The 15,793-nt window shown below is 40.6% G+C and overlaps 1 protein-coding gene across 5 annotated transcripts in view; it reads left to right on the forward strand.

Moving 5' to 3' along the window:
• The window catches only part of MTUS1 (microtubule associated scaffold protein 1), a 116,634-nt gene that overhangs the window by 93,954 nt on the left and 6,887 nt on the right, over window positions 1-15,793 (forward strand). For 4 of the 5 annotated variants that reach the window (XM_030239309.2, XM_018926484.3, XM_009100663.4 and 1 more), the window contains 2 exons: window positions 7,387-7,453; window positions 15,191-15,405. In XM_030239309.2, coding sequence (XP_030095169.2) covers window positions 7,387-7,453; window positions 15,191-15,405 — 282 coding nt within the window. Of the gene's footprint in view, window positions 1-6,467; window positions 6,604-7,386; window positions 7,454-15,190; window positions 15,406-15,793 lie in introns of those variants that run through there. The other variant, XM_018926497.3, reaches the window with a different exon arrangement.

Here is a 15,793-nt window from a genome sequence, read left to right on the forward strand (position 1 = left end):
TGTTTTGTAACAGAGAGTATTTGAGTAATAGCACAGTAGTTTGCCCCTGTAGAGAAGACCTAGGTTCTGGAAGCCTGTCTGATGAGTAGCAGTTGGAAAGCAAGGAAGTTTCAGATGATTTTCAATGTCTCTATAAAATGTGGTATGAATGAGCAAGAATGTTTTGGCAACAGACTGAAAATTTGTGAGTTCTAACATCCAGAAAAAACATTTTAATCCATTAATTACTCTGAAACTAGGCTCTGATGGAAATAACCTTTTAGAAGATGAGTCAGTTAAGCAATTTAAATGGTACACCTGTGTGTTCAGAATGGGTTACAGCTGAAGAGAATTGGGAGTCCTGTCCTATTGCTACTCCTAGCAAAAGGTGTCTTGGAAAAAAGCACCTTTGATTGAAACAAACTTGATGTTTCAGGAAACCAGTGCTGCTTTACACAAAGATCCTGATTTTCATGACTACCTTGTTATTTCTTGTAATTATTTTTTTTTTCAAGAAGCTGAAGCATTAATGACAGGAGCAAAATAGAGATATCTATTGCAAAATTTAAGGGAACAGTTAGCAAAGAAAGAAAGCAACATGTTTAAATCTTGTTTCCTTCTTGATTTGTACTACCTTTTCAGGTGAAATTCTAAACAGTCTTAAAAATGAAATTAATAGTGCATGTTATGCTCAGGGGTAGGCTCTTATTCCAACATTTTGAATAACTTTTTTAATGGTAATAATAGTTTTGTAGCTGTGAGAAAAATAGTGACAGTATAACTTGTCAAAGTTATAAGGTATCTGGTGGCTACTGTGTCATTCAGGTGAGTTAGACTGAGACAAAAAGCTTTAAGAGAGAAGTGAGAAATAAGTGATCACTTGGATGAGGTAAATTTAGTTTTTATGAGATTGGAGTTTCTACAGGGAAGGAAGGAGTCATTCTCTGTGAGAAGTAAGAACTAATGTTAGCATTCAGAGGCTAGCATTAGTTAGCTGTAAAGTAGCTGTAAAGTAGCAAACAGGCTTTTATAGAGAAGTAAAATTAAATAGCCCATATTATTACATCTGGACCTGTCTTTGCAGGGCTATTGCATGAAGGTGGGCATGACTTCTAAATTGGAAAACAAAGATCCCTGCGAGCTTAAGATCCTATGTAAAGCTTGCAAAACCGTAAAGAGCCCACAAGTAAATGTGTTAAATACATAGTGACTCATAGGAATCCTGTTTGGCTGGTTCTCTGTTTTAGTGGTTTCTGCTTTAGTGTTTCATACATTAAACATCAGGGAAAAAACATCTGATTCTCCATAGATGTACCTAGTCGATAAAAAAAGTAAAATATTAGAAATTGCAGTAAATCTCTATCAGCTAATCATGTAAATGCTGTATTCTGAGTTTTAATTCTGCTTGAAGGATGCCAAGGTGAAAACTGATGGCATATTTCATGTGGTAAGAAGGCAGTGCCTAACAGAAATGAGGCCAAGAGTAAATGAGAAGTATTCATTTCACTGTATATTTATTGATTTGAGTGGGTTAATAACATTTATATTTTAGCACAGTAATAGTCTGCTCCTTTCAAAAATATGGATGGAGCAAAGGGTGTAAGTCCTGTTTGTTGTACTGCTTCCTTGGCTCATGTCTTTAGCTTGCTTTTGCATTGAGTGATGCAGAGGAACTGACACTACAAGGGGGTGTTAATTGAGGTCTGGAGTAGGTGAGTTTATAAGAAATCAATTTCTAAAATTGCTAATATCTAATGAGAAGTCTTACTTAGAGGACTGGATTTTGCTAGGAAAGAAGGAACAGGGACAGGTAGAAATACTGTGGTATAAGGACCAAAATCCTCAAGTCAAATGTCATACTGCAAAGCGGATATGAATGGCCCTTTGGTTGTCCATTCCTAATTACCTCCAGGCTGTAGCTGATGACACAAGAGTGACTGGAGTTTATGCAAAGATGTGACTCAATTTCTACACTACAGCCAATGATGATGATCATGTTTTTATGACTGGAGCAGCACAAGGATGGAGTAGACATAAATTTCTAATGCTTTTTCCCCAAGAGGAATATCTCCTTGGATGAGGCAGACATCCTGTTGACAACTGAGACTGTACCAGTATTAAAAAATATTTAAATTATGATGGTTTTTCATACAATCTCAGCACATCTCCAGTAGGCTATAACTATACATGTTACAGAAATTCTTGCAAATTTACTAATTTATTAAGTTTTTTAAATGCTCAGCATTTCTCTCTAAGTTTAATTTTAGAAGTAAGTGCTTGTGGTTTGGTTTGACAGTAAATGGCTTACAAAAACCAGACTCTTCTTTCCAAGAATAGAATTAATTTGGCCCTGTTTATGATAGTAAAACACATTTAAGTGCTTCCGTTCTTTGCATCGATGGATTTGTTTTATGCACTTTGAACAAATTTTATTTAGTTTGTTATAATAAAACGCTTTTTAAAAAGAGCATTGTGATGCTTTTATATTTAACACCTAATTTTCTACTCCTTTAAGTTTTGAGTCTTGAAATTACTTGTTTGTGAAGTGTATTGCTGATGGAAACTAGAAGGCTGATTACAACCTTCCCAGTCAGAGCTGTTCCCACCTGCCAGTTACACCAGTGAGAGGTTTGGCTGCTGTACTTTGCCTGAGACCCAGAGCTGCCCGTCCTGTCTGCACACTGCAGGGGGCCTGGTACTGGCATTGTCAGAGCCCTTCACTCCCTGGGCAGGGACCACCTTGCATCCCAGCACTGAGATGAACATTCCAGGATGGCTGCTCCATTTGTGTCATGGGAAAATTCCCACAACACGGCCTGATTCCCTGGGGTATTTCATGGCCTCAAAGTGAGTTGTGTCTCTTTCTTCACAAAGTACCAGTGCTTTGCAGTTTTTGGTTGCAGTGATCTATAATGCATCTTCTGAATCTGTTACTGGGGTAGACTAGGCAACTGTGGCAGGTAGCTTATCACATAGATATCAGTGGGATATAGCTGCTTGAAATTTAAAAAGCAACAGTTACTGTATTTTGGTACGCAAATGTGAACTTTTCATTATTGGTTCTTGTGAATTTTTCTTTCTTTAGTACAGCTCCAAAAGAGTAAATATTTTGTTTCCCAAAGGAATGTGCTTGTTTAAATGTGAACTGTGATCTTTGGATAATTACTACCAGATTGGGCAATGTTAGTTGATTTGGACACTCATACTGTTTTCTGTTGTGATTTGCTTTTTTATATGGAGTAATTGTTGAAGGACTTGCAGCTCTTAACATGGAGAAAAAACTTGGAAAAGGTGATTAGGACTTTTTGACCAGGCACAGCCTATCTGTGGCTCTCAAAGCCTCAATTTGCAGGAAGAGCATGGGGCTCCCACACCAACATCACCCCACCTGGCCAGGAGCAGGAGTGTGCTGAGAAACCTGGAATGGTTAGTCTGGCTAGTTGCACATCCTCTCAAGGAAATACAAAGTTGCCAGCTTGCTTTAAAACTTCATGCTCTTATATTTGCGATCTGCAAAGATGCTGTGGCGTACTCGAGGAATGCCCACCTATTCTAGCTTGAGAACTGTTCAGGACCTGATGTCTTGGAGGTAACTGGGTCTGTCTTATGTGAAGATTTGGTGTAGGTATGTAGCCAGGAAGGCTGTTTGTTTGTGTGCTTGGTACAAATATCCCTCTTGCTCATTCTGGAATGTGGACTTTAGTAGAGCTTCCTGCTTTCAAAGCAGAGCAATGGAAACTGTTCAGACAGTGATATGTCCTCACCCTTATTTGTATCTAAAATGACCCTAGGCTGGTCTGTTTGAATCTCAAGCTATAGCAAAAACAGCTAGTTGCCAGGAAAAATACTCTTAAGCCTGTAATTGGGCTACATAACTGCCAACAAAACAAACATGAATGACAAACTTCGTAATTTATTCCATTCCTGACTTGGTAGTTTTTGTCATCTTGAAGCTGTGGTGTTCTTTAACCTTCTCCCTTGGGCCTCACCTGCTCAAGTGTCTTTGCTGTGGGGCATATGTCTACTTGAACTTGTCAAATTTTTAAAATGTGAAGGATTTTTTAACTGGCTAATTTTCCTCAGAACAAGAAATGTCCAGGTCTCCCTTATGGTGAAAACTTTTTTGTAGCATTCAATGGCAGAGGTGCACTGCTCTAATATTGCCTGTGGCAAACCTTTTATCCCTAAACTCTGTTCTCATTCTTTCCTGAAGCTTCCAGGTTTATGGGAGGGGGATATTTTGGTTTAATGCAACCTACAATAGGTTCTTTGAAAAAAAAGAGAAAAACAGGTACCAAATAATCTACCTGATCTTTACATAAGTTCATAAGTTGTACCACAAGAAATTTTAAAGGGTTATGAACATCCTTCATGAATCTCTAACTATTGCTGGATTTATCTGGATAACAATGCCAAAATTGCTCGATCCTGTATGCTCCAGCTTGGTTCTGCTCTTCCAATTTCTTGTACTGATTTTTCAACTAGAATCTTGTTAAGCATAAACTAGAAGGTTGCTGGATATTCCAGCCCAAATCATATGCATACCTGTCTTTAAATTAAATACTGAAGATAGGCCCTTACTGGATTATTCAAGTGCTTTTGGTATTTTGCTGCATTTAGATTTCAGATTTTGGAAACTTTGAAGTTTTCTTGGGGAAACCCCCATATCTGCAGCTTTAGTTCTCTCAGAATTTAGATAAAAGTGTACTAAGTTAACTGCTAGTTAGTCTGACTACTTTAGGTGGCTGCTTATCCACATGAGCAACTTGGTCTTCTTATTTTAGGCTGGCAGTTTTTTTCTGAAGGTATTTGTGAGCAGGAGGTGATGATACAAATCCATCTGGATTTCTTGGATTTTTTAAACTATGAATGGGCAAGCTAAACTGAGGCAACAGGTTAAACAACACCAGTAAAAGGCAATAGGGCTTAGGAGCAGCAAGAAATATGAAGAAGATTCCAAAGGCAGTGTTACTCAATTTTGTTTTGGATTTTTAGTCTTAGCCTCTCGTTAGTCTTTATAATATGCTAATCGTACATGCCCTTGTTGCATCAAATTTCTCTAACTGAAAGCAAATACAAAATGTGTAGACCACGAAGAAGCCCTAAACACTAACAAAAGAAACACTAAACAAAAAGGTTAGCATGTCCAAAGGGTCTGCAGCATGATACAGACACTAGGGAGAATTTGAGATCTTTTACTGACTAAGTGGGCTGGACAAAAGCAGGTTGTGTACCAGTGTGCAAGGATACAGCTCAAATAACTCACTGTGGCGTTCCCGTTTTCATCATCAGATGCTGTGTCCTTAGTGGGAGCACTCGTATTGAACCAGAGTAAGATGACTCATCTCTCCCTTCTGAGCAGAGAAGCAGGGAAGAGCAGGGCAAGTCCCTTCAATAACTGAGCTCTCTGCTCCCCTGAGAAATTACTGTGGAGGTGGGGCGTGGTTTTCAATCTTAGCCCACTGACACTGTAAAAAGCCTCTAAGTGCTTAATATAAAACTGCAACACAGTGTAAAGTGTCCAAAGAATTGTTAAGTCTGCTTAAATTGAGTGATTAAAGGGGAATCTTTCTCACACAAGGTCAGAAATACAAATATTTCTAGTAAAGGGCTGGCAGTTTCTTCTAACCAGCCTTTGCAGCTGCATAATAATTTCCTAAAACTTGCAAATGAGCGCGTAGCATAAAAATTAATAATTTTGATTAGTCTTGTGTCAGACCTTAATACATGACTGGATTTGGGGTGCTTATTCCTTCTAGTTTTTCCTAAGAATGGTGTATTTTACTGCTTTATTTGTTCTGCAGGCATGCAGTGAATATTTCCTACCTCCAGGATGGAGTGCTCTTAAGATGCAAGCCTGTGGTCAGGCTGCAGTGAGAGTGACCGAGGGCAAAGGGGGAGTTTGCTGTTTCCCTGGGAAGAACCAGCTGTAGGTGTGGCTCGACCAGTCTGCAAATTCATCTACTGTGCTCAGTTGTGGACAAGTGCAAGGATTTTTGGGCCAGTGCTTTTTTTTTTTTTCTTTTCCCTCATGTATCCTCTCTAAAGGAAAAGCATGCAAAGTTTAAAGCTATTTGTATGCACCGGGGCTATTGAATATAAGCCTGGGCATTGCCAGCAGCAAAGCTGCTGTATCTGTGGCTCTCTCATTCAGTTTAGGCCTCCTGCGGTTTATTTTTGCATCAACAAATTAAGTGTGAAAGCAGCGTACAGCAAGCTCCAAACCGCTAAAAAAAGCTCGGTTATCTTCAGAGAAAGGGCAGTGTTCCCTCGGTGATCCCGACTGCTGTCGGAGCAAGTGGAGATCGATCGATCTAATGTCTGGGCTCGCCTTGCATAAAAGAAGGGCTGTGGCTTTAAGTAATCGCTGGCTGCTTGTGCCAATTGCAGGAGCTGCAGTATCTGCCGCTGTCGGGAGCGCTGGGCGCGGACGCAGGATAACCTGCGGAGGCAAGGTCCAGCCTTGACGCTCGGCCCTGGCCAGACCTGCCCGGCTCGGTGGTGCCGCCGCCGCCCGCGCGTCGCCGATGAGGGCCGGGGGGCCGAGCGGGGGGCTGCCGGCGCTGGAAGATGGGCTGCTCTAGCAGCAAGCTGTGCCTCTATTCTCAGTGCGCTGCAGCAAGGGTAATGCGTGCTTGTTTCGCAGGGAGCCGGCCGGGAGCGCCTTGCCAGCCGGGCGCATGGACCTTGTCACCTCCGCGCGTGGCGTGAGGCGGTGACCGCCGGTCCGGGGGGCGGCTCTGCCCGGCCGTGCCTGCGCCGCTCCCCGGGCTGCCGGCTGGGGCACAGCGGCCTGGCCTCCTGGCCGGGGCACAGCTCCTGGGGAAAGCAGGGAGATGGGCGCTTCTGCTTTGTTATCATCTGTTCACACGTGCCTTGTGATTCTCTCCGTATAAGAAACACTGTCTGTCTTAACATTAGGAGCTGTGAGCGGCAGGGTGGGTTGTATTCAACTTTGTGCAGGGCTGTGCCTTTTCTTCATGGAAAACTAAGCATTTAGTAAAGTTGATGGCTTTCTGTTTGAGTAAGCTTAAGATAAATATTTAATGCGTGCCTCTTTCACATATACACTATACTTCTGTGCCTTTGACATCTACCACTTGATTTGTTCTGGAGGCTTATGTTGCTACACCCACCATAAAATATATAATTAATTGCGGCAAAATAGGATTTTAATTGCAGAGCTGTCCAGGAAAAAGCTGTTCTTTGTTTTAAAGTATAACTTCCTTAACAACAGAAGAACATCTGTGTATATTGTAACAGCTGAACTGTTATCCTAAATGAGTCATATCTTGGCTTCTTGCTCTTGTTTTTCCTACAGAACACATGGAAGTTAATTATTGGAAGGTGCCCTGCTCAGACCACTAGTAACCAAACGTTTGGGTTTTTTTGTTCTTTTCTCTGCAGAGGGAGGAAGCTCTGAAGCAGCGGAAAGCATTATCTCAAGAACTAGTTAACCTTCGAGGAGAGCTAGGTAAGAATTTATTTTCGCATTCATCATGAAACAGAAATACAGCAAAGCAGATCTGCAGAAGGCAGATGCCCTGGTACTGTAATGGCAGTCATTTAATTCCCTGACTGAATTCCGCTCAGATGCTTTAAGTGCTGTGGAGCCCTGACAGCGTGACCCCAGGTTCACCGAATTCCTGGCACTGATCTGACTGCGCCTTGCGGGGCCTCCTTACAAAACGTGTCTGATGACCAAAGCACTCCTAAAAAATGGGAAGATGGCTAACAACATATATACTTTTGTTTGATCCCTTACTCATTTGTATGCTGTCTTCTAGAGACTCACTGGCAAAAAGTTAATAGACCTGTAAAACATACTGTGCAAAATCTGCGTTTTTGCTTTAGTGACCTGTAGGTGAATGAGTGTTAAATTAAAAGAAGGAAATGCTTTCAGGCTGATGAGATTAAATCTTTGAACTCATCCTAGTGGATGGCTGTGACATGAAATTGAGCTATTATGTGCAGGGGCTGGTTTTGTCAACTTTGAAGCTTGATTTAACTGCATTTAGAGGTAGCTCCATGTAACGTATTTGAACTTAGCAGATGTTCCAGGCAGGTCACAGGTGGGGCTGGCTTTGAAAGAGCCTGGCCTTCCCCTGCCTTTGCATCCCTCTGTCCTCCTTGTGGCAGCATTGCTGCAGGGGCAGCCATGCCCCCACCGATGCAGTGAGCTGCCTGGGGACCTAAGCCAGCTGAAACTATTGCCTGGTAGTGCTGTTTTGCCAAAGCTGCCTGCCCTGACTTCACTATGTGACTGAAGGAATACTGGGACCGGAGCAGAGAAAGGCGAAGGAGTAGCAAGGTGCAGGATCATATCCCCTATCAGCTGCAACTGATGTTTCTTTTACCCTAAAGTGTCAACAGGACTGGAGTTTTAATGTGGAAAAGGCCTTGCAACACTAAAAAGTTATGTTATAAACTTTATAAACCAGATTTCTTTTTATTTATGTACTTAATGTGATTCTCTGAGCAACCCCATTTGTTTACCTCAAGAAAACTACTTCAGGAGGATTGCTATCAGAGCAAAAAAGTCTCTTTCCTTCTCTAGGCTTGCATCTTCAACATTATTTTTCCTCTATCGACCTAGGCATTATGTTTATCACATATGTAGAAAAGGAAAATTCTGTTTAGATGGGTAGACCAAAAGCTGGCCAGCACTTTTGCCCATTACCACATTTGAGGGTTTTGGTGAGGTTTGGGGTTTTTTTTGAATGCTTAGCTCTTTGTAATGATGCCTCATGCTTAAATGAGCATTCCATAAACTTGTTATCTTCCTGCTTTGATTAGCAGCCTGCTGAGCTCGTAAGTGAAACTCCCATTGCAAGCATGTGCCATTCAGTAGGTTGATAAGTAGAAAAAACTTCAAATGCAACTGTGCCTGATGGATCTGTGACACCCGAGTGCCCAGAGCTCTCAGACAGGGATGCTGGCTGATGTGCTGCTGGATGCCATCGTCAGCTGTTCCCCTTGTGGAGCTGACCTTCCTGGGTCAGCTCTGCAGGAGCATCTGAATAGCAGCCTGGGGCTCACTTCCTTTGTAAGATTTCCAGACCATGGTTTCATGAAGCATTTATTTATCTTCATGCAGTTCCTTTGTCTTAACCACGTCACACGTCTAGCCTGTCTGTACTGCTCTCCTCAGCATGTAAAGGGAGTGGATTTAATTACAGAAATGAAAAACTATCCAGGTCTTCAATTCTATCTAGCTTTAAAAAGAACTTGGTTTGGGTTTTTTTTTTTTGATGTTAAATTAATAATTTGTTGACAAGGTGTGAGAAAGGCATTCTTAAAACAGTAGCTTTAGCTGAAAATAATCTGCTTAAATACATACCTGCTAATCAGCTTTCTGTTTACACTGTTAAATGGATACAGCTGAACTTGGGTTTTCCATAGACTGTTTTGATGTAAGTACTGTGGATTTTCATTCACAGTACAATCTAAGCATACGTTTGCTGGGAAAGTTAAATGCAGTTTGAATCTTATTTTGGCCATGTAGGTGTTTTTTGGAGTCCCAGCTGCCACGTTTTTAATGACTGTTGGTTTGCAGTTTGGGGACAGTCTGAGAAGAGGAACCGGGTGTGCACAGCCCAGTGGAGCCTGTTCCCTGCGTGCTGCTGAGTTTCAGGGTATCCTGAAGCTTGCACAGTTTAGACTTCTCAGTTTCTTACTTTGAAGTTTAACTGTGCACATTCCCAAGCTTCTTGATTTACCTTGCAAGACCAAATTGACTTGCTGTCAGATGGTCTGTTTTGCTGGATTACTGTGTATGGCCATTTCTACCAAAATACCTTTTTGTTTAATGGTTTAAATAGGCATTTCTGTCCCAGAATGTGACTGCACCAGCCAGGGGGTGATACTTTAAGGAAGATTACCAGACAATGCTTTCTGCTCTCAGTAGATGGAAACACGTGCAAGGATTAGCAGTCATAGGTGTTTGGGGATGGGCTTTTCCAAGGGAGTTCAAATTCAGTAACAGCTGGGTTCTGAACTTGGACTTCCTTAAAATATCCAGCCACAAATACTAAACTTTGTAGTTTGAATGTAAGCACCATAGTTCTGGGAGCCTGGAGCAACTAAGGATGTCCTGCTTGTCAACTGTTTCTCTTCTTAAGATGCAAGCTAGTGCGTAAACGTCTAATTACTTGTTTAATTATGTAAGTAGAAATTGCAAGGGCTGCATATTTCTTGAGAGGTATGAAACTGTTCCTCTAAATCAATTGCACTCCCAGTTGTTTTAGAGCTGAGTCCTGCTACAAAGTAGCAGGTGCAAAGTTGACTCAGCTGGTGCCAACCTTGGCCCTTTGAACACTTCCATTCATGAGCCTTTCTCTGTGGCCTGGAGAGGCCTGTGTATACCCTGGACAGGCAGCCAAATGCCAAACCCCTCTCTCTCACCTCCAGCTGCTGCATGGCAATTGATGAACTGTATTTCCTTCAGAATACCTTCAAGTTCTTTTTTTATTACTAAATTATCTTCAAGATACTTTGGAAGTTCAGATAGAAGAGACCACTGTGTTTTACAGTGAATGGGATTTGATTTTCAGGTTAAGGTGATCTGTAACAATACTTAATAATAGGTAGATGCTTCTTTCACTTATTTGAGACAGAGCCTGACTTGCCACACTTCACAGACTTGCCTGTTTGCCTGCTTGAACACTGTCACTTGTTGTGTTTGTAGCATAGGGGATGTGAATTTACTTCCCAGCAGAGAATTGAGTGCTTCATGTTATTTGTTCAATCATACCTGCTTAAATGTTGCTTAAAGCAGGCTTTTTTGGCTACCTGCCTTGTCTAACTTGCCCAAGAACAAAAATATGCAATGTGGTTTAATGTCCTGTATAATTAGTCTCATTATAGAAGTAACACCAAGAGAAACCTGGTCATAAACTTGAAAGCATGTTTGGGCAGAAGAATTTTCAGTATTGAGAATCTGCCAATACCATGAATTAATTACTATATAGATATAAAAATACATATTGTATAGAGAAGGAAATGAGCCTGTCTGAAGCAGACTTACTGGTCAAGTGAACATACAGCTTGCAGTGTGAAATACAAGGTTTGAGCAATTAAATGTTAGTGCAGTGTAATATCAAGTAGTACTAAATACTTGAGCTTTTTTGTGGTAATTATCCCCATTTCACATCCCCCACATCTATTAAAATGCTGACAGTTTACTGTCCTAGGGAACTGTGGTTTAGAATTTCAGACAGTCTAATGCCTTTTCATAAATCATAGCTAGGACAGTTAATGACTTGGACAGTTTTATGACGATAACTACTGTTTGCAAACCAGTTAATTCAGGGTTCAAAAAATTCCATTGTATTCTATCTTAGAGCTATGGTTATGGTTGCTTTTAGGGGAATGTAAGTTGAAAAATGTTTAATCTAAGCAGTTTAGCCATAACAGCTGTATTGGATGATGTTTTTTAATTAGAACAAGAAAAAAAAGTGAAAGGAGATGCTCCACAATTGTAAGGTCTTATCTCTTGTCTACTTTTAGTGAAAATACAAAATAGCTTTCTTGGAGATACAAAGGCAATTTTTGTAGTCCTCTCCTTCAGCTGCAGCCACTGTTGCTGTGGTTTGGATGTGCTGCTGTTTGCACTGTGCAGGGAGTTGCCATGTGCCTCGTTCTCCATGCTGCTCTTGCAAGCATTTGGTTTATGGTTTTGGCACTTAAAAAGCTTCATAGTGAAATACCCAAGATACAAGTGGCTGATGTTAACTACTACAAATAAAGGGTAATTTTATATGTCAAAACCAGCATTTCTGCACTGAAGATTTGCTGTTACCAAATCTCAGAAACTTTTCATGATTTCCAAAGGTCATGGTTGGGCCAAAAAGAACCAGGTTCTTCATTTATAATTAGAGGTGTTAAAGAAGCCTAAAACACAGATTAATCTTGCTCCATGCTGTACTGATCAGGAGGGACAGTTGTATGATTTGGAAGAGAGGCTGGGACAACCAAGTGAAGGAAAAATTAATATTTGGAGGGAAAAAATAAATTAATGGCTATCCTATATGAATAAAGAAGTAAAAAGACTGCTTCTGGCTGTCAAGTATAGCATTCCATATGCACTATCCTTAAAACTGTTAAGTTTTACAGGTAGAATTGAGCAGACTTCACAGAGACATAAATACTGCATCTTTTCATTTCCCTGGCTTGATTTTTCCCTGAAATGCTGTTGGACCATTTGTTTCCTGTTGTTTTTTTTTTTTTTTTCCTCAAGGTTTGTGGTCTAAAGTTGTGGAATTGTGGAGAAAAGTGCTTCAAGAAGGGAAAGGAAACACAGTAGTAGTGTACAAAAACTCTGAAGTATGCATTTCAGGTATCTCTGAAGTGGACGAGAAGTTGAAATAGATTTGTGTGTTTGCTACTGGAAGAACACATGTTGCAGTTACAAATTTTCTTCAAAGTTTAGAATGAATTCAGTGAGAATACTCTTCAGTTGAGCAGCAGTTAAGTTTGGTTAGTCAGTGGCTAAATGGCCAAATTAAGGAATTTGGGACAAATCATGGAAAAGACAACTTCCTTCAAAAAAAGCAGAGCAGTTGTAAAAAATATGATTCAGTCTGCAGAGGGATAGGACTGTGCAAAATACTTGCTGCACACATTTCAGTCACAAGTATTTAGACAAGCTTTGGTTTATGGGGCATCTCATAATTTCAAATTAACAGTTCTTTAGCTGGTGTTTTTCCTGAAGTCAAGAAAAACTGGTCAGTTTCTCGCACCATCATGATACTGGGAGCTCACTGGTTGTGTAGTAGTTCTTCTTTGGATGGCAGGGATATAAGTCAGGCTTGTGATCTGCAAGGAAGCATTGCAGCCTCCAGCTTTGTGGAGGCCAGAGTTACCTTTATGGTAACAACTTTTAACTGCTAATGCAAGTTTCAAAAGGTGTTTCTTTGCCTTTATAACATTAGTCCTCTCATAAATCTGAATTGCAAACTGCCTGAAGGGGAACTGATGTGTCTGTTTTCTTTGACAAAGGCGTGGTTTGCTATTTGCTTTTTTTCTGAAGTGCTTTGCATCATCTGAAGTTCTGCATGCTGACATTTAAAGATAAGGCAATGATAGGCAGCAAATTCTTCTGGCTAACTGGAGGCAAATGAATAGCTCTGGCCTTGCAAATAAGGAATTTGATGCTTCTTCCTCTTGGTTATAAATGAAGTGGATCATTTGAAGCATTTTGCTGCAGTTACCTCAACTGATCCATGCAAGTTGCTTGTCTCTCAGCTATGACTTTACTCTGCTGTAGAAGGTCAGCTCCATCTGCACGTGGCTGGCTGTGTAATGCCTCCATTTGGCCTGCTGCCTGGCTCTTGGCATTGTAATATAATGTCCCCTAACAATGGTGTTACCTCTTCTCCAAAAATGTGGCAATGCAGAGTATGTATATTCAATAACATTGTGCCACTGCAATGTGGTAATAGTGTGAAAGCTAATTTATTTTTTTCCCTTTCCCTAAGGGAGCAGTTGTAAGAGAAGTTTCTGAAACTAATAAAGATAGGGGAGCAAAATTTTCTTCTAGTGCTGCTGCAGAAAGTAGCAAAAACTGTGAAATCTGCTTGAGTTGCAGAGAATGTTCTGGTAGGTTTCAGTTGAGCCTCTGTTGCATCACTGCCAGTCAGAGAGTGAAGAGCATGGCCTAAATCTGTCCAGATCAGCACATCTTTTGCACAGACCCAGCATAGTTAAGCTTGCTGTTAACCCTAATTCAGGTAGACACACATGTAGATTGATTTCCATGCAGTACAGCTCACTCTCTTAACACTTTCTAGTTCCACTGCAGGTTCCAAGTGATGGTAGCAGGGCCAAGACTCTTTACAGTTCCCGTAAAAGACAGTGCAAATATCATCCATCAAGTTACCACATGCTTTTAATTAGCTATAGCAAAGGAGAGTAAGACACGTGTTACTTGAGGCACTCTGCTGGGGCAGGCTGCTTTCCCTTCAGCTGACCCATTACTACTTTGGGAATCAGTCCCTGAGGATACTGTAATTTATTTATCTTAAGATTCAAACACTGTTGTGATGAGAATTTCCTGTACTGCCTGTACAAAAATCCTTGCCTCTTCCCATGCTTTTACATAGAGTTTATATTTACACTGTTTGGGCAGTGTGCCAGTCTGCTGTGAAGTGCATGCATGCATGACTTCTACTGCCTTTGAGGATCAAGTTAACATTTTAGTTGATTTTTCTCTTAAGCAGCCACTCATCTGACTAATTTATTTTAAACCATAGCACTAGAGTCTGTATAGAACTGGTTTTGCACAAGGTCAGTGACCAAACGCTTGGGTTAGAGATGCTGTTTCACCTTGCTTCCAGGCTTTGGGTGCAGCTGGAACTGCACAAGGCGTTTGCTGCAGTCATATTAACAGTAGGAGGATGACTCCTCCTATTCAGGCCTGGCTGGCTGGACTTGGGCATGCTAAATTTCAAACTCAAAAATGCAAGTTGCTAACTTTTGCCTTTCAAGCAGTTGCAAATATGGGGAGACAAACCTAGGCAGCTTTCTTAGCAGACCTGTGACAATGCAGATGTAAAGAGAATTGCAGAGCATTTCTCTTTTCTTAATACTCTGCACTTTTTGCCTAAAACCATTCTCTGTCTTGCATATTTAAATATCTCAGGCATAAACACATGAGAGTACCTTTCAGATTGGCAGATCTGTATCAGGTCCATGTCAAGCTAGAATTGCTTCTCTTTTGTATATCTGAATATGGGTGTCATTAAACATACAGTTTTCGGAAAAATAGGACTTTGAAATTTAGCTAAGTGTTTTAAACATCAAAAAGTGAAATACTCTGACAAATATTCTACTGAATGGGATCAAATAAGGTAAAGTAGCAAATGCAATTAATTTTTTGATTGGAGCTCTTCAGTGTCTCTCATGAGACATTCTTCCTTCCATGTCATATCAATCTGTCACACTTGTGCTTTTTATGTGGGCTCCTGGCTTAGCTGGGTTAAATTAATTCTCAGCCTAAGAAACGTGGAATTTTATATTTTTGTGAAGATCTTTTCATGTGTCCTTGGAGGCACACATTTAATGGATAAATCATATTTGTCTTTGCATATAACCATGTTGCTGTGTAATGTGTTCACTGTTTTTAATACCTGTAAATGAAGCTGTGACTTTTGTATTGAACTTGATCCAGTTCCTTTCTTTTTCTTTTCTTCTTTTCTTTTGGCATCTTCAGTAACCACTTCTGCAGCTTGTGAGAAATTGGAAAGAGACAGGAATGAACTGCAAGTTGCTTATGAAGGGTATTTGCAGAAGTTAAACCAGAAACATAATGATGACTTAGCTGAGGTGGAGGAGAAGCTTAAACAGTTTTACACTGCAGAATGTGAGAAACTCCGAAGTATCTGCATTGAGGAAGCTGAAAAGTACAAAGCCCAACTCCAGGAGCAGGTTTGTAACACTCAAAGTAGAAAAGTTCTCTAGCAACTGCTTTCTGCTACAAATGAGCCTTCAGAGAATCCTGGGTTTTGCTAATAACAGTTATTTAATGTGAAATTCCACTTAATTGGAGCAATAAAAAATACTACCACACTAAGCTGTACAGATCTTAGGCTTATCTTTAAACGTGGTGGAGATTAGTTGTGTTCTGCCAGTTTAAGCTATTTCTAGAGCTTCATGGGATATTTGAGTCAGCTTGAGTTTTAAGATTTCTAGAAACACACTTGCCCTCTGACCTTGCTTTGCAACTCCATGTGTGTGCGAGATGCACACATTTTCCTGTTGGTAATGGTAAATTGTAAGGCATCATTCTCATTTATTTAGTCTTGTACATGGCTTA

The sequence above is a fragment of the Serinus canaria genome, chromosome 4 (assembly GCF_022539315.1).
Source record: "Serinus canaria isolate serCan28SL12 chromosome 4, serCan2020, whole genome shotgun sequence".
NCBI classification, from domain to species: Eukaryota; Metazoa; Chordata; class Aves; order Passeriformes; family Fringillidae; genus Serinus; species Serinus canaria.